At 37.6% G+C, this 20,623-nt stretch overlaps 1 protein-coding gene across 4 annotated transcripts in view; it reads right to left on the bottom strand.

The window, feature by feature from the left end:
* Window positions 1–20,623, bottom strand: part of LOC126355834 (caspase-8) — a 116,544-nt gene that overhangs the window by 93,955 nt on the left and 1,966 nt on the right. For all 4 annotated transcript variants that reach the window (XM_050006304.1, XM_050006297.1, XM_050006287.1 and 1 more), the window contains exon 2: window positions 16,085–16,177. Coding sequence is in view for 2 of the 4 variants with exons in the window: in XM_050006297.1 (XP_049862254.1) it covers window positions 16,085–16,177 (93 nt within the window). In the remaining 2 variants the exon portion in view is untranslated. The remainder of the gene's footprint in view (window positions 1–16,084; window positions 16,178–20,623) is intronic.

Genomic DNA, 20,623 nt, shown 5'->3' with positions numbered 1-20,623 from the left:
CTCTATGGTATGGACTTATTCGCTCTGAGTTTCAGAACAGAAGAGAGCAAGCAGCCCTGGGGGCCACAGCCCATGGCTCCATCAGCTACTGGTTCGTGTTAGGCTTCTGATCTGTGGATTGCTGCAGAGATGATCCCAAGTGGAGGAATCTGCTTTTTGGCCGGGTCCAGAGAGTAGTTCCACGTGAGGGGATGGCCTGTGCCACCATGCCCAACTTTATTTGTGCAACTACTAGAAGTCAGTCGTGAGGGCATAAGTACACTATGTACTGCTGATGACCTGACCATAATAGCAGCAAATTTTGATATCACTGCAACTGGATACAAAAAAAAAAATTTCCAAGGTTCAAAATATGAGAGAGACTGTGTGCTTCAGTTCCTTGATTTTGCATTCCTTTAGTAGGTTAGCACATTTCTGAGACTATGAGTGGTTGTCATTCATGCAACTGTCGCAGGCAGGTGGTAGCATAGTACTGCATTTGGGTCATTCCTCACTTCAAAGGTACCAATATTAAAATCTGATGAAATTTGGTGTGAAGGTTCTATATGGTATGATGGTTGTATACCAAATTTCAGTCCAGTACCTTCAGTGGTTGAATTTTTAGGGGCTTTTAAAGAGATGCTACTCATCTCTGCATCACATACGAAGCTGCAAATGTGCAAAGTTTGCTAGACTTTTAAAAAAGTTCTAGCAGACTTTTGATCCTTTGCTTTAATATACATAGACAACTTTTTATGCTGAATCACACATCGGCAAAAATCTGATTTAGCCACACCTAAATATAGATACAAGCCTCTGAAGTGGCTAAAAAATTCATCGTGCTATTTCGAGAAACCAGGTTTGACCACCACTGCTACTTTTCATATGAGCCAATCACACCAAAAATGCAGAGGGTTATTGCCACCTCTGATGTCTATATGTGGATCAAATTTAATTAAGATTAGATGCCTAGATAAAAAGATATGCATCTGCAAAGATAGCTAAAATTATCTACGTGCAAATTTTAGGGGTAATATCTTAACTGTGTCTTATTCAATCCTTTTGTCCTTACCACAGCTGGAAAGAGCATGCTTTAAGCTTTCCAAGCTATATTGTTTAATTTCTGGATCTTGCATATTGATGAGTACGAATACCTATCAAAATATGGAAAATGAATTATCGATAAATTAAAAAAATTAATATAATTTCAAGTTGTAAATAAAAGAAGTGTAATTGTAGTGTCTTAATAGATTTGTCTGTGGTTTAGGGAATGTAACTATGCTAATAAGAAGTGTTTTTACATTATTTTCCAGTATAGAATATAAATATAGTGAAACCTCAGAAAATGCTCTTCAGATAATAAAATCTGAAAGATCTTGACTGAAAGCAATCTAGCTTTAGAACGTTTTAACCCTACAAGGCATGGTGGTGCATATACACATTGTCAGCCATTTTCCAGTGGCATTATAAAGCAGCAATAGTTTAGTAATGGTCTATTCTTGCAGCAATGATCCATTGCTGGATCACCACTTTCAGTTGTTGCTTTCATTATTGGCAGTTTCCATAGTGTCACTCTTATGAGCAGTGTTTTGGTGTTGAATTTTACAATGTTAGTGTCTGAATAATCAATAATCATTGTAGCTGAAGGTAAGCTCTAAAACAATATGTTTTGATTCACTAATTTGTATATTTTTTTATACAAACAAATCTGAATTTGCCATGCTTCAAACCAGGACATTCATGAGCTTTCAAAATTGTTTGTTATAAGTTAATCAACTATTGTATAAAATGAACCAAGAGATCCTTGCGCCCTGCTCTTTGGTGGATCAGATGGAGCTGATTGTCATTAAGTCATCACCATTCTATTGTGGGAAAAGTTAACTTCGTTCAGTTAAGGAAATGTCACCAGTGGACAAAAAGCTTCTACAATGTAGGTCTGGTCTTGATTTTATTGAAGATGCCCAAATTTCTCCTACCATAATGCCTTGTTGATGAAAAATTTCAATTTCTGTAGAAGACTTGCTGCAACCCATTTGGTAAAGAAAAACATGAAATCAAGAAGGCTTTAACAACAGTAACTACTGCAATGTCCAATAGGTTGAAGTTACTGACTAATGAAGTTTTTAAACCTGGTCAAAAATTTGTACCAAATGTAGACATGAAGTGGCCCAAAAAGAATCATCCCACCAAGGTAAGTAAGAATCCCCACCCACTGAAGATATGGATGTTGATGCTTGCTTTACAGCTAGAGTTCATTATCACCACTTGGAGAGTCACCATTAAAGCTTCAACGGATCAGCAAAAGGGATTCAATGGGATACATAAAGCACCAAGTTATGAAAGCCTAAGGCAGTATTACTAATGTAATTGCCACAGCAGCTGGTGTGAGCTGAGTAGATATTGTGCAAATACAAACAGAAGAGTGCCAAAACAGTAAAGATATGGACATCTTAATGGAAGAACTTAAGATTAAGCTTCAGACTTCAAGTAATTGCAGTAAAGTCCAAATTTTGACCCTGGCCCCAAATAGCTGGACTATTGAAAAAGTGGCTAAAGAATTTGCTGACTGAACTAAAGTGGTGAAGAAGGCTAGGAAACTAAAGATAGAAGATGGGATTTTGGCAACACCGGCAGACTGAAAAGGGAAAAAGCTCAGTGTTGATATAAAAAAAAATCCCCCTTTTTTAAGAAGATGAGTTTTCTCATTTATGTCCCAGCAAAAAGGATTGTGTTGCAGTATGAATAAATGGGGAAAAGATTCACAAGCAGAAATGCCTGCACCTTTGTAACCTGAGAGAAATGTTAATTGCTTATTGTAAATAATATGGAAATCAACTAAGCTTCTCAAAATTTTGTGAGCTCAGGCCGAAATGGTATACTACAGTTGGCACTTCTGAATCACACTCAGTATGTGTTATGTGCAATTCATGAAAATGTCAAATTAATGCTGGCTTCAGCAACATACATTCAAGTTGACTATAACGATTTGATGGGAAAAAAAAAAATGTATGCAGTTTGGAATCAAAAGACTGTATGCTGCAACATTGTGAGGAATGGCCAAGAAAAATGCAACTAGAGGCTTTTCTTGAAGATGCTTGTAAGGTATATGACTCTGAACAAACAGTAGAATACAAGTAATGGGTCCACACAGACAAAGATACATTTAAGACACATTAGAACGGTTGAAGATGCCGTACAGAAGATATCGCCGCCGTTCTAAATAAACAGTCTACAAGATCATCGAGTTTGCTACAACAGCTGGAGACAAGAAGAATCGTATTCCAGTTAAGTCTGTCGCTGCACAAGATCTGCTGGATGGTCCTGCTGTTTTAGTCAGTTGCAGACTTAATTTTAGTTTAGATATAAACGATTCGTTTGGTCATGGTAACGGATGGTTTACCATAGCCATTGTTCGTGGGGTACAGGAGTACCAAATGTTCCTGGACTTGAAGGCACTAATTTTGTAAATTACAAGTTTGAGAAGCCACCAATTTGTGTCAAAACAAAGAAGTTTATACCTTAAGCAGCTAAAGAGAAATCTTGCAGAAAATGAATTAATTATATTGATGGACTTTGCCGATCATTATTCATTTGTTGTTCAAGATGCTGTGCAAGAATTTCATTGGGAGAACAGTCAGGCCACATTATATCCATTTGTTGTCTATTTTTGTAGCAAAGAATGTCATTGTATTAGCATTTGCATGATCAACAACTGTCTCCATCATGATACCACTGGTGTTCATGTCTTTCAAATGAAGTTAATAGCATATTTAAAGACAAAGATTGAAAACATTAAGAATATTTATTACTTTGGTGATGGTTCAGAAGCCCAGTATAAGAATTTCAAAAATTTCATCAATTTATGTTTGCACAAAAAGGATTTTGGCATCACTGCAGGACGGAATTTTTTTTTTTGAACAAGCCACGGTAAATCGCCTGGTGATGGCATTGCGGTAACAGCAAAAAGACTAGCAGCCCGTGCTAGTCTGCAGACACCCTTAGATAACCAAATATTGACTCCATATAATTTATTCAAATTCTGTGATGTCAGTATTCCGAGGATAAAGTTTTTTTTTATGTACCAAAAGAAGAGATTGAAAAAATTAAGCATAATCAAGAAACAAGGTTTGCTGTGGGACATACAATACATGCAACAAGAGAAAATCATCAATTTAAGCCAATTAATTGTAATCAGCTGCGAGTAAGCAGAGTTTCCAATGATGCTACAGAATTCACAGTTCATGCCTTTGAAGCAGATGAAGACACTCCAGCAATCTCAATTCCAAGTTTACAACCAGGAAAATATGTTGCATGGATGTATGACAATTGTTGGTGGGTTGGAAACGTGTGTGAAGTTTCACATGAACAACAAGATGTCATCAGCTTTATGCACCCACATGGTTCTGCTCATTCCTTCCACTGGCCAGCTGCTAAAGGCACCTAGTGGATTCCTGAGCAACATATTTTCATGACTTTAGAAGCACCATCAACATCATCAGGAAGACAATACAGTTATCCACAATCTGCCCTTGACAAAATTTTAGAACTGTTTAACCAAAAATGGACTGACTCTTGGCATTTTTGGTTTGCAAATTTGCTGTGTAGTGTATTACACTTGTTTTCATGACGTGTTAAATTAATGTTTGAAACTGATTTAAATACTGCAATAAAAAAAATTATCACGGGACTTAATCAGCAAAATATTTCACTTTTCAATCTCCTGAAAGTGCTAAAATAATAATAACTTTTGAAACATATTCTTCCTCAAGAAAATGCAAGATCCAGAATTTAAACAATGTAGCTTGGAAAGCTTAATGTATGCTCTTTCCAGCAGCAACAAGAAAAAAAAGGACTGAACAAGACACAGCCAAGACATTTCCCCCCAAAAATACCCTAAAATTTGCATGTAGGAAATTTTGGCAAACTTTGGAGAAGCATATATTTTCATCTAGGCACACAGTCTTAATTAAATTTGATCCATATATAGGAAACACAGGTAGTAATAACCCGCTGAAGTTTTGGTGTGATTGGTTCATATGAAAAGCAGCAATGGTCAGTCAAACCTTGGCTCTCTGAATAGTGTGCTGAATTTTTTAGCCACTCTAGAGGCTTGGATCTATATTTAGGTGTGGCTAAATCCCAAATTTCTGCCATGGAGAGATTCAGCATAAAAATTTGTCTGTGTATATTAAAGAAAATGATCAAATGTCTGCTAGAACTTTTAGACAAGCATAGCAAACTCGGCACATTTTCACCTTCACACGTGATGCGAAGATGAGTAGCCTCTCTTTAAAAACCCCTAAAAATTCAACCACTGAATATACCGACTGAAATTTGGTATACAACCATCTAAGACCATACACCAGATTTCACAGATATGGAGAGGGTTGAGTGTGGACCTCTGTACAGCGTGGCGGGGTTTGAAAATTCCATGTGCTGTGCAGGATGCAAATTAGAAATTCACCTACCTCAGAACAGCGTCTGCTCGATGTCCCTTCACTCGGCAATGTAGGTACTTACAAGATGATGTAAAAGCAGTGTTGATAAGAGACAGCATCTAACACAACTCTAGTAATGAAATAAAGTTCTGTAGAAAAACTATCAACGAAAAATTTATCGGGCAGTAAGATAATGGATTGGATTCTACAAAATAATGTCCAAAATTTCCACACAAAAATATTTATTTATTCTTATAACTAAAGAAACTGTACTAATCTGTTCAGTTTAAACTATTGGTTGTTTTCATCACGTTCACAATTCATACACTCATTTCGTATGCACAGCAGCCAGAAATCAGTCCAAATCCGACCGAAGTTAAACATTTCCTCAGTCATTATTTCCACCACTAACAACGAGATATTACATTCGATCCTTCTGGTGGATTTCAAAAAGGAAATTGCTCACCAAAAATTCTCAGTGGTTGAATACTGAAACATGCCACACAAATACTACAACGGCCAAATTTTCACACATGAATATCATTCCAACAATAGAGTTCCGAAACTTCCAAACTTCACAAAACTGTCCGTAACTATGTCAGCGTTAGTCACAACATGTATCAAACGTGAGGAACTCAATATTACGTCATTTTACACATTATTTTGACTCACACTCGTGACATGACAGTCCATGTTCAAAGCTATCGAGTCACCCTTCTTGTGGCCTCACTCCCAGTATAACTATCAGATAACGAGCGGGAACTGTCTCAATTCTGATTGGCTAACCATACTCACTGCCAATCGGAATGCTCGCTCATGATCATACTTGCGCCAAAACTGGCATGCAGACGCACCTACGTCAAATTGGTTCAAATGGCTCTGAGCACTATGGGACTTAACATCTGTGGTCATGAGTCCCCTAGAATTTAGAACTACTTAAACCTAACTAACCTAAGGACATCACACACATCCATGCCCGAGGCAGCATTCGAACCTGCAACCGTAGCGGTCATGCGGTTCCAGACTGAAGCACCTAGAACCACACTGCCACACCGGCCGGCGCATCTACGTCATTCTGATATAGAAATATTAAAGTAATATTTAATACATGAAAACGAAAAGGCAATAAATCTGGAAATATCCTTTAGATACAGATAATACTCCAGCTGATGTTCTGGGTGCTCTGTTACAATAGCAATCACACCTAGACGTACATCAGCAAAGTTGATAAATTCCCTATGTACATTTTCTCCACAACAGGCTTGCGTAGCTCTTGCAGGTTACTTAAGATGGTATATAATGGAACAAGAAAATTTGATGAATGTCCCACATACGAGGGCTGCTATATATATTTCTGGCCTAGGCAACACTAAGTGTTGCCAGGTGCAATCTGACATTTCCATTGGAAAGTTTGACATTTTTTAGCATAAATGTACTCAGAACTTTTTGACTTACGACAATTTTTTTTTCTTTTACAGGGACTTGAAGAAATCAATTTGGCACAAAAATGGAATTAACTCGTGAACATTTTCGTGCGATCATTTTTCACAACTTTCGACGTGGATTATCACGACAAGAGTGCATCGATGAACTTAAATCTTTGTATGGCGACGAAGCACCATCCTATAGCACTGTGAAAAACTGGTACAACGAATTCAATCGTGGCCGACACTCGCTCAAAGACGAATTCCGTGAAGGTCGTCCAAAAACAGCCGTTGTGCCAGAAAACATCGATGCCGTACGTGAACTGATAATGCAAGACCGTCATGTGACATACCGTGAGATAGAGGCATGCCTAGGCATTTCTCCCACCAGCATACATTCGATATTGCATGAACACCTGGCCGTAAAAAAGGTTTGTTCTCGTTGGATCCCGCACAATTTGACAATCGCTCAAAAGAAAGCTCGTGTGGATTGGTGTAAAGAAATGCTGAAAAAATATGATCGCGGTGCTTCAAAAGACGTTCATATGATGGTCACAGGTGACGAATCATGGATCTATGCGTATGAGCCCGAAACAAAACAGCAATCGACCGTGTGGGTCTTCCAAGACGAGCCAAATCCAACGAAAGTTGTTCATGGAAGAAGCACTTCGAAGCAAATGGTCGCCTGTTTCTTCGGCAAAACTGGTCATGTGGCGACTGTTCCGCTTGAGCAACGTAGGACGGTTAATTCTGAGTGGTACACCACCATTTGTTTGCCTGAAGTCTTCGGAGAAATTCGAAAAATGAACAAGAGAAGACGAATCATTGTGCACCATGACAATGCGAGCTGTCACACATCGGCTCAAACCAGCGCCTTTTTGACCGGCCAAAACGTCGAAGTGATGGGTCATCCGCCGTACAGCCCTGACTTGGCACCCAATGACTTCTTTTTATTCCCACACATCAAGAAAAAATGTGTGGTCAACGATTTTCGTCGCCAGAAGATGCTGTTGCAGCATTCAAAAACCATGTTTTGGAGGTGTCTCAATCGGAGTGGAAAAAGTGCTTCGAAAATTGGTTTGAGCGCATGCAAAAGTGTATAAATCTTGATGGAGAATATTTTGAAAAACAATAAACCATTTTCGTTGATAAATATTCGTATTTTCATTATTAGGCCAGAAATATATATAGCAGCCCTCGTACACATACTCATTTGCTCACATATACTCCAACAATTTTAGGCACCAATAATAATTTTGTCTGATTTTTATATTACAAAAACGAAAAATTAAAGTTTTAATGTGAAAACCTCAATTAATTAATTCTGCACCCTGCAAATTTTGTTTATGCTTTTAGATAATACCACAGGATAAATTATTATATTTCCTAACTGAATTTAGTTTCCTAAATGTTGGTTTTTGACTTTAGCAATTTTTTTTCTATATCTGAAACTGTCATATTTATTAAGCTTAAATTTGGATACAATCTTCTCCTGAATGTCAAAAGGTAGTGTACCGATTTTGAAAATGATTGAATAATATTTAATATTTGTTTAGGTTCTTATAAGTGGTGAATGTACGTGTCCAGTAAGACACACTGGATAGCTTTCCCATGGCAAGTAGTGACAGACGCACGTGTGTCTCCCAGTTAGGCCGGCAGTTGTCAGCCCCCTGAAGTTACGTGCAGCTAGCTATCCTAAAACAAATTTTTGCTCAGAACAAACTTGCGACACTACATCTGGTCCCCTCGACGAGGAATGACCCACTTAAAATACCATATTAGGGGTGGTAAATACAGCTTCGCACAGCTTCGCATTGCCTGTTTGCAGAATTAGGTCCCAGTGAAAAATTGATCCCTCTACCTAGTTGAGGTTCTTATGGGGTACTTCATTAAGTTGTTTACAAGACAGTAACACCCAAGACTCTAGAGGATTGGTTGACTTAAGACAGAAACTCTTCGAAATTTGCTAAGTGAGGAGAAACCACTGTATGGTGCTTGGTTGAGGAAGCCTTATACTGGAACTATTATTTTTCTCTCTTGTTCTGCTCACAGATGGAGACAAGGAAAAACAACTATACGCCTCCATACAAGCCCTAATTTCTCCTCTTGACTGTCCTCACACAAAATGTGCATTGGCAGAATCATTCAGCAGTGAGCTGCAAATGCTCATTCTCTAAAAATTTTTAATAGTCATCTTTCCTCCCAGGATTCCCATTTGAGTTCATGAAGCACCTTCATAATAGTTGCTTCTTGACTGAACTTATTGGTAATAAATCTACAGCATGTCTCTGAATCACTTTGATGTCTTCCTTTAATCTGACCAAACACTAGCCATATTCACGAATGGGTCTGACTAATGTCAGATAAGCTATACTTACCTAGCATTCTCCCATTAACAATCTTTTGTGCTCTTCCCATTTCATGTCACTTGGGAATGTTACACCTAAATATTTAATCAATTTGACTCTTTCGAATAGCACACCACTAATATTGTGTTCAAACATTATAGGATTGCTTTTCCTACTTATTAATATTAATTTACATTTTTCCATATTTAGGACAAGCTGCCACTCATCACACGAAATAGAAATTCTATGTAGATCATCCTGTGTCACTCTAGTCACTCTACAATGACGTGTTCCTGTATACTGCAATATCATCAGCAAACAGCTGAATATTGCTCCTAAATCTATCCATAGGATCATATATGTATACAGAGAACAGAAGTATTCTTAGCACACACTCCTGAGGCACTTCTGACAATAACCTTGTTGCTCACAAACACTCAATCTACTGAATTCTATTTCTTACGAAATCTTTGACCAACTCTGATATTCTGAACGCTCAGACCTTGATTAAATGTCTACAGTGGGGTATCATGTCAAATGCTTTATGGACATATGGGATCTGCTTGCTGCCCTTTATCCACACTTTGCAGGCTATCATGTGAGAAATGGACAAGCTAAGTTTTTCATGAGTCATACTTTCTAAATTCTTACCAATTTGTGGACAGAAGCTCTCCTCCCTAAATGACATTTATTATATTCAACTTTGAACATGTTCAAGAAAATGGCTCTGAGCACTATGGGACTTAACGTCTGAAGTCATCAGTCCCCTAGAACTTCGAACTACTTAAACCTAACTAACCTACGGACATCATCACACACACCCATGCCCGAGGCAGGATTCGAACCTGCGACCATAGCTGTCGCGCAGTTCCACACTGTGGCGCCTAGAACCACTCTGCCACCCCGGCCAGCGAACATATTCAAGAATCTGCAGCAAAAGGTCACTTATATGTAATTTAGCGGGTCCATACTTTTACCCTCTTTGTATACAGGAATCACCTGCGGCATTTTTTAGTTGCTTCAGATCTTACACTGGGTGAGACACTCATGATTAATGCAATCTAAGTAAGTGGCCAATGTAAAAGAGTATTCTCTTTAAAACTAAACTGGGATTCCATCTGGACCTGTCAAATTACTTGTTTTCCACTCTTTCAGCTGCTTCTCTATGCCATGCCTGCTTATTACTATGTACTCCACAGGAAGTCTCTGTAATGATCAAACATGAATGCACGACTTAGAAAGTTCATGCTTCTGTTGCCACAGCAGACTGATCAACGAGTGACTGGACAGAAACCTTCAACCTGCTTAGTGACTTTACAAAGAGCCATACTTTTCTCAGGTTCTTCACAAAACTTTTTGCTACGGTAACGGTAGAAGTTGTGTATTTCACATATCAATATTTTGTTTTAGATGCATGAAATTTTACTAACTTTTGTCTGTCTGATGAGACTGATAAAACCTGTGGCTACTGGTTGATAACTTTGGCTGCTTTGATGCCACCTTCTCTGAACAAGGGTTTGTGCCACACCACCCAGCCAGAGCAAAGGCTGGAGAGTTATTAGGGGGAATGAACTGGACTCAACACTTGAATTTTTACATCTTTAAGGAGATCAGTTCTTGGGGTAGTACATAATAAATAAAGTAAAGTTTATATTAAGCAGTTCACATTTAGGTAGTATTTTTAATTGTACTATACTACTGCAAAAAATTAAAAAATTGTTTTCAAACACTGTGCCTAACTCCAGCAGACTTTTTTCAAATTCTGAGGGCACTTTAAACACTTGTCAATATGCTTTTCCATTTTGTTGGTGTGTGACTGTATTCCTTAAAACAATATTTACAAAATACTCCTTTCCCTTTTAAATTGAAAATAAGTCCCAAAAGGGTCCTTTCTTAACCTTCTAGCAACTGTTCGTAGCCAATTTCCTACAAAAACTGTAAATAACACAACAACGAGGTTATGTTTCTGCTCACTCAACCACATAGCAATAAATGACTATCACACAGTCAGATCTGTGTCGTCAATTCCAATTAACTAAATAACCCAGAGAATAGGCTATTTTCTTAGGTAAAAATATGATCCGGATTTTGTTATTCTGATTGATTATAGCATATAAATAGCATTTATGGTCAATATTCTCACAAAATATCTATTTTTTATGTAATTACAGCTTGCAAATTATTAAATATCAATATCTGGTAATGTGAGCGAAAACACACTGTTATTGGCTGACATTATGACGATGTCAAGAGACAGAGTATGACGAAGCTATACATAAGTTAAGAAGCGTCAGTCGAAGTTATGAGGTTTTTTTACATACTATTTTTCTGCAAACAGTTTAGCTATTTAGAGATGGAAAACACAATTACAACTTCATAATACACAGGAATTCTGTGAACGCTGATATGGAAGGACATTTACAGCAATGATATGTGCAACGATACACATTCTTTTCACTGCTCCTTGAAATATCATTAATCTTGCTCAACACTAACAAATTTTAAAACTTTTGCAAGAGGGTTCCTATATTGCAACTAGATTGTCTACCATAGTCATTAGCAATGGCCCAAAGCACAATAAAATTATTTTTGGCAAAACTTCATGCTGATTTCCTTTGCAGAAGACCCTCAGCAGGTATACTGACAATGAATAGCACATTTAACTGCATATTAAGAGGTTACATGTTCGAAACTTGAAGCGTCATATCTTTTAAAAAGTTTTACACGAAATATGAAAATAGCATTAGCAAGAACTGAAGTGGCAGTTGTTTCGATTGTGGGATGTATTGTATACAGCTTCACATTAGTATTAATATGAGAAATTGACAACAGAAGATACATGCATTTCCTGTGCAAACAGCCAAGTCACTTTTTTGGAAAGCATTGCTAGTAATGAAGATATCACCATACATCCAGAGTACAACACGGTGTAGAGCGATGAGGTTATACAGAGAGAGATAAAGCATGTACAGCATGCTGGTGACACAAACTTAAGCGCTGTGGTGATAGTGAAGGTAAACTAATTTTAGTGTCTGAAGCAGACTTTCTTCATATTTATGCAAGATGAGGAAACAGCAAATGTTTAAGAAATATGGATCTCAGCTGGACAGTACGATGATAAAGCGCTGTTTCTAATAAAGTAAAAGGTGTGTGGTCACGTTAAGCAGAAAATATCTTTTCAAACATGAATTGTGTGAGTAGCAAATGCAAATGTAAGTGCATGTAAACAGCAAGGAAATTACGATAATATTCAGTTCCTGATCAGTGTGATGCAGTTTTGTAATTGTAATTAACCGAATTATCGAATAATTGAGGCAGTTGGGTAAAACAATTTTCACTAGGTGCTTAATTTCGCCAATGTTAACTTCACAGTGTATCATGTTTTAGGTAAGTTAGTTAATGTGTGTGGCGAGATGATGGCAACTTGTCAGTACAATGCAACCGCATTTTAAACACCTTATTCTCTGAAACGCACGAACACAATTCTTCAGTTTTTATAAATGTATTTGTACAAGATGGTGCTACAGACCAATTTAACCAATTTTCCAAAATGTAAATTCCAAAACAAGGTATCACTGAATTACCATTATGATGGTGGGAGCAGCAAGCTACCTAGTTACAACACAGATGTCACAACTCGAATGGAGCATTTTAGCAGGCTTTCAAATCATTTGTATTTCTTTTCTGTTTTTATAAAAGAATACTGAAATTCAAGTGGGGAGAAAGGATGTCAGGAGCATAAAAACAACATAATTTATCATTTAAGACAATTTCCAGAAAATAATCAAATATCCTATTGCATGAATTACCTGGAGTTACCATCCACTCACTCAAAATTTCATTTACTACCTATCTGCAATAGTAGCAATAGCGCTAATATTTACTTAAAATAATTGTAATTACAGTAAAAAAGGTTATCCATAATGTTTTAATTAGGAATGTGCCACATACTGATTCTGATTCCACAGTTCCAAGAATCACGGATTCTCCAGGAATCGACTAGTATCAAAATCAAAGAATTCCAACATCTCGTGCATTGATTCTTTGTTATTAAATCTTTATGTCAGTGTTCTCACTTTATCTTGAAAGTAGTGCACCCATACAAAAGCAGATAAAGAGAGGAGCAAAATAGGTAACTACAGTCTGTCTCAGATGTCACTACTAACAAAGAGAGAGAGGGGCTGGCCAGTACTTACCTCAGCTCAGTACAGCCAACAGAAACACAAAAAACAACCGAAAATTTAAGCTCCTAGCTTTCGGAATAAATGTTCCTTCATCATGGAGGAGAGAGGGGAAAGAAAGGGAAGAAGGGAAAGTGGATTTAGTTACTCACAACCCAGGTTATGAAGCAACAGGGAAAGGAAAACAGGGAAGATGTCACTACATCTGACAAAACTCCCCCCCCCCCCTTCCCAAATGAAAAAAGTTTCACATTTAACAATACATTTACCATCATGAAAAACATGTCAGCTATTTAATACATACAGTAACAATTTGTTGTCAGTAATCATTCTTCAACAATATTCAGAGATTTGACACAGATTATAAAGTGTGTTACATTACAAAACGATGACCTAAGAATAATGATTTTTATACTGGCTTTATCACTACACAGCCATTCAACATGTGTGTGTGTGTGTGTGTGCGTGTGTGTGCGTGTGCGTGTGCGCGTGTTTTCATGAATGCAAGAGAGCCGAGAGTGAAGAGCAGAACCAGTAAAAGTAACAAGAAAATTACAAATAAAAAGAAGCTACCAGCAACATGTGCCCTTCCTTAGTACAGCAAGTTGGAAGGCTGCTAAAAAAAATTAAACTATGTTTTTCTCTTCTTTCCTTTCATTCTCAGTAATAAAGGCAAGTGTAAACATTTAATAACTTTTGATATCTGGAATATCATCCTAGTCCCTTATTTTAATTGACAAATTATACATTCCAGCAATAAAAACTTTAAAATTACTTTGATTTTGTGCCTTTAAAACTGCTCTGGGCAAATGCCATTTATAAATGTCCCACCAAATGGGCATTGGACTGTGTCAGCCCACACCATTCACTACCCATGCTGGACAGTGGGCAACCTTTCCCACATGGCCCACAAATCTGTAGGAAGTTCTGAAAAGGTGGAGGTCAAACATTAGCTGTGGGGGCCTAGCATAAATTAGCCGAAGAGCAAGGCCAAAACCTACATCTTACAAATGAACTACATTGTCAATAGAGAATCTGTCCTACAGAAAGTGAGAGAGGATATAGTCAGAGAGTAAGATTGCAACACCAAATAAGAAGTACTGCAACGGCCTGGGGTCCCAATTCACTGCACTCATACACAACAAAAAGTGTTTGCGAGCCTCCTGATGGATACACACATTCATTTGAAATCTCCCAGCACACAATGAGATGTTTATGTCAGCAATCTCTCTGTTCTACCTGAAGTTCTGGTACTACAGCACCTGTGGTAATGATATATGCAAGCCTTAAAATACATTGCATGATGTACATTCACTACAGTATTTTCATGTACATTATTTTGCGTTTTGAATTGGTACAAACGGCATTCAGAGACCTTATCCTGGATATTCCTGCTTTCCTCCCTACAATTTAGACGAGTGACCTACACTTATCAGTGTGTTAGTTATTTGACATGCTGCTCTAAATAAGAAACCAATATGTACACACCATACACAATGCGCTACCTGGGCAGCTTTCTATTGAGTGCACAGCATACCAGACAAAGTGAGGCCCTAAAACTGACACCCAATAGCACAAACTTTCAAGCCACTGATTTCAGCGTTTCTCAGTCTAAAGCACAGGATGAAGATAACTTCTAGGAACAATATGCAGTTCACGAGCTCTGCTTCCTTGCTGCATGCCATTTCAGACAGCCGTCTAAAAGATATGAAGGAAAGGCTCTGAACTCTGATGTCAGCCACGTATTAGCCTTTCCCACACTATGACAGGAAAAATGAGCGTCTTTAAATGTACACATTATCCCAAATTTTTATACTATTTTTACTGACTACTTGCGAGATATCTAACGGTGGCAATATGTATATGTACCTGGCTTGTATCAAGTACCAGTTCTTTAAATTCATCCAACACAATTTCACTGTAAAATTGTGTAACACTCCAACTTCCATTCAAACAATGAGCATTTCAATTACACTGTTACACACTATACTGTCTCATTAAAAAACCTAATAGCTTTACTTTAAGCTCCTTTGGATGTCTTTTGCATGACAAACTTTACAAGAACACAAAATACTCTAACGGTACTCTAAAGACTGTCTCACAAGAGTCACATGAGTGGTCTCATACCAGAAGCATGACATTTTGTCATAATTTCCTCACAAATCTATGTCTTACTTATTCTTCCTCAGTATATACTACAAGCATAAGTTCCATTGCGTGTCACTCTGTAGCAAACCATACGTATTTAAATCATGTGACGGACAGCAGGTTTGTTTCATTACAGTCGTTATGCAGTGATAGTCTGCTGATACAGCAAACAATTCAGTTTTTCTGCATCTACCTGATTAACTTACCATGTATACTGCAATCATTAGAAGATATTATCACTACCTTACAAGCACCCAATGTTGCTTTTATTTATACCAAATTTTTGCTCCCCAATGAGAATACAGAGGACATTGTGCATGAAAGGAACGGAAAGCTGCATTTCAAGTATGTAAAATTTCCTGAAAGAGTGACATGTCCTTTGAACAAATAAAACATAAATGTAACGAACATACAAATGATACTAAATTTACTCAATAATTAAGTCAAAATTTTCCTGATAGTTTATTAACTGAGTTACTAACGTTTTAAAACAAGCCATAAATTGAACTGAGCACATATCTTGGTTTAACACAAATTTTGTACTATAATTACATATCAAAACACACCTCAATGGCAAGTATCTGAGGACCCAAGAAACTGAAGCAGAACTGCAGGAGAAAATAAAATCCCACAGCGTAATAAAAGCCTGGCTTATGAACCTGCAAAATAAAACAGTCTTTTATCCTGGATCAAAATAAAAAACATATAACAGAAATATTACATTATATACATGACTTTTCCAAAGCAATGTAGCCTTTAACATGACACCTGTTATATATTTGAGCATTCTGTACATAAAACTGGAAACTGCTTAAACTTCCTTTATACATACACATGTTCCTAATGTAAGGTGTCAATGATTAGAAGGGGGGGAAAAATGATCAACTGCCACACCAATAGTGCTTCTTCTCCCCCCCCCCCCCCCCCCCCCCCATTATCAGACCTTCCTTCAATATCAGGTTTCTGTATCACAGATACACAAGGCAGTTTGGATATGTAATTGTACTCTGTCCCACTAGATATGACATTTTCCACAACTAACTACACAATTATGATTAACAGGAGTTGGTTACGAGGTGCTCTAGTGCATTTTATTTTAAAAAATGCATATTTTATAACAAGAATTGCATGACTACTATGACACCTGGTCACAGAAAAACCTCTGAAGACACCTAAAGGCACTACACATACTAAAAACAGTGTTACAGAAAATCACTGTCTTTGGAGGTTTGTCATTAATGACATAACGGTGCAGAAAGAAAAATGAAACTTTAGGGATGACTAAAAACTTCACTAGGACGTGACTTTATTGTTACCAATAACCAAATTAAATATGAAGCTACAAACAATTCTGACCACTCGTACACAGCAATATTTCACAACTAAACATACAGATCACTTAGATAAGTTATCAGCATTTAATTTCACAAGGGCTCAATATTGTTTTACATTCTCAAACTTCAAGATCAAAGCAACACACATTGTAAATCAACTACTTACAATATCAATGTCTGCACTACAAGCTACAAGTACTGCAGAAGAATTAAAAAAAGAAACATTCATTGGCAAGATGGAAGCCTATAATTTATTATTACAAGACAAAAACTGAACAGTGAAGAAGACTAACAGCAATAAAAATTCATGGATAGAGCAATATGTAAAATAAGGGTAAGGGAACCACTCATCTACAGCAAACTGATATGTGGGGGCACAGAAAGATGTAACAGAAAACAATGTTTACACTAGTTATTGAGCACTAGCCCTTTGTCTAGCTAACATATATGTATATTCATGCATACAACCACAAAAGACACCCCAAACATACACCTCCGTGGCTGCAGCAAGGCTGATTGATACACCCACACGTCCTGATAAAGAAAAATTGCTTCTACATAAATTACATATGCATATTAAGAGAAACAGGCAGTTTTGGAAAAAAGGGTCACTGATCCTCCTCAAGACTATTCAGCTTATACTTCATCTAATACTTCAAACAAAACATTTACTTTAGACGTGTTACCATTAGCTGCCAATGCATAAGGCAATATCAAAATCCTTTCAATACACACAATGGACTATCAATATATGCTGGTGGGTGTTCTGTCGGACATGTCCAACAGAACATATATATAAAATGAGAGAGTGGTGTGAGGGGGGGAGAGACGGGGAGAGAGAGAGAGAGGGGGGGGGGGGGGAGAGAGAGAGAGAGAGAGAGAGAGAGAGAGAGAGAGAGAGAGAGAGAGAGAGAGAGAGAGAGAGAGAGACTGCCTTGATAAGTTGAGAATTTGGGCCTGACGGGAAATGTGTCTGGATGGCTGCACTATGCGAGAGATCCAGATCGCGCCCCAGTCCTGCAAGATTTTCAACTTTCACCATCACATTTCAATGCCTGATTGTAGCTCAAGCCAGTCTCGTCTTCAAAACAATCTACATCCCTGAATCAAAATGCTTCGGTAAGTTGGAGCTGCTGCTGATTTTTTCTTCTTTTTTAAATGTCTGGGATTTTTAATTTCCTGCCTGCTTCACACAATACTCATATTTTTCCACCTTAGATGCCCTGCAACATACAGTTATGACACACTGTCATACCGACTCACAGTTTGCCAAGTATGCCAAATATCCTGTCAGCATGTCAATACAGAGAGAGAGAGAGAGAGAGAGAGAGAGAGAGAGAGAGAGAGAGAGAGAAGCCAACTAGATAATGGAAAATACTGTAATTGTGACCCAGTGGTAAAAAGTCAAAACCTGATCACTCCTATGACGTTTTCCTCTCACTTATCACTGTATTCACTTCTCGCAATGTTTGTTAATGTGAAAAATGCTGAGTTGCACCCTGATTTGAAATCCGTGTCAAATGCCAGGTCTCTCTATTATTGTAGATGCTCTTTTAACATATTCTCAGTTTTCAGAATATTTACTGTGTCAGGTCTAACATTAATTACTACTGTTATGAAATCATATACAACTTGCCGAGCTACATAAGTCACTGCAAAAGAATTATTTTCAAGGTGCCACCAGACAAAGCAAACATACTTTTATGTCTCAGTGATTCAAAGGAAAAACACATAAATTTAACATCTCCACAATTAAATAGATCCTAGAATGGAAAGTCCCTTTCGTAATACTGTCACCCCAGACACACATCTTAACATTCTTAGCAAATAAATCTATTGCTAGATTACACTTGCCAGAATATGCCTAAATTCTAAAAGTAAATCAGCACCAGTTTTATTTTACCACAAACATCCAAAAAGTATGAGGAAACTTGCTAGACAGTAATACTTTACATAGAAATTCTAACTGAAATTTCTAAAAGTAAAAAGATATGAAATAAACAAATAGGGCTTTAGAACAAGCAGGTAATGCATTTGGTAGTAACAGTACGTCTTATGCTCCCAGTGCAAACAATTTTGCAGGAGGAAAGAGCATAAACTGGGTGTTTTTGTCAGCAGGGCAATCCCAATCACATGCCAGCCTAACTCTGTATTCTAGTCATTAATTCAACAGTACAGTATACACTTCACTGAGGACTGAAGCCTATATCCTGAATTTGATTTTTGTGGTCATACGAGAGGATCAGATGCACAATATTATTCATCAGTTATTCACCTAACAAATTTATAAAAACGTTCGGATTAAAGGAGACCAGTCCCCAAAAAAGAAGTGTTGCGTGGTCGATCAGCACACACAAAAGAATATGTCTGTTCCTTTGATAAAAGCAACAAACTGTACTGTTGTGCGCGCGCACACACACGCACACACCTACCTTACACAAAGCCAACTGGACTAATGTCGTAATTTGCCAGCTGAACTGCTTAGGATGAGGATGTTATATGATGGTATTGATATAGGGAGAGATACTGGGGCTGAGTGGCAGCCAGTATGCCAGCTAGGAATGCAGGTGGGGCACATCGGCCCATCCCTCCACCACCAGCTCCTCTGAACTCCACATATGGGAGTTATCCTTAGAGAACACCCACCACTCCCATAATTGTCCTGGCCTTAATCACAGGTTACCCCTTCCTTCATCCTATCAAAACTTCCCAATTCTGGTCCCCTTGCCACACTCAGCATGGGCCTCTCTCCACCTGCCCCCAACAACCATGCATTACACGTCCAGCCCATATAATCACCCCCCCCCCCTCCCCCACATTCCTAGCTGGCTCCCTCCGAGCTATTAGCCAGTCATTTCCAGACCCTCTCCCTACCCCACACAACACTAACCCAACCACAATCACTCCACATTCTGAGATACTGTGGAAATCCAGCCAGCACCATGTAGGAGCATAGTTATGTCCATTTTACTGAAGTTCATCAAAGAGTACCTCCAAAACCTAACAAGTTTTCTTTCTTGTGTACATGTGCCTATTAACAACTCAACACTTCTGCTCTTTGGTGAGAACTGTCCTTTAATCAAAAAGTATTTACATTCTACAAGAACTTTCCTGTTTCAAAATAGGCCTATATTGTATTTTGTAATTTTGGATGCTAACTGCATTCACCAAGTAAAAATTGTGTACTGAGCACTACAAACACAGTCTTCATATTTATGTTATTTATAATTTTCCTGTATTTTAACTACATCTATTCACTGTATACAATGTCAGCTATTTTTATTAAGATATATATACCAAATATGGCAAATTTCATCTCATATGATCAATGAAGGTTCTTAATTTTTGAAAAACAATTTTTGTATCAGGACAGTATGTCACACAGAAAGCTGGGTACTGATACAATGCGAACTATGAGGTTCAGTGTTCACCATATGGTAGTAGTTCATCCACAGTACCTAAATTTTATCACAGTCTTCATAACATACATAAAAAACGAAGCACAACCTATAGATTTCAATCAGTAAAGTGTTAGCTGCACAAAAAGCATACATGAACTTTTATTGGGGTATTCTGAAGTTTCGTAATCAAATGCATCACAGTGAAGGTTGTATGGTGTGCTTTTAAATGACATGTCTCCTTTTTCTAAGCATGAATTCTGGGTTTGTGGTTAATTTACATCTTCTGTTTTTGTTTACCTTTTATTACCAAAGGTCTTTATAATATTACCAAATAACTGTTTATCAAGGCTTTAAATAAACACTAATTAAG

Source organism: Schistocerca gregaria, chromosome 1 (assembly GCF_023897955.1).
Source record: "Schistocerca gregaria isolate iqSchGreg1 chromosome 1, iqSchGreg1.2, whole genome shotgun sequence".
Taxonomy (NCBI): domain Eukaryota; kingdom Metazoa; phylum Arthropoda; class Insecta; order Orthoptera; family Acrididae; genus Schistocerca; species Schistocerca gregaria.
Note: the sequence above shows the minus strand (reverse complement) of the source record. Positions and strands in the feature narration are given on the sequence as shown.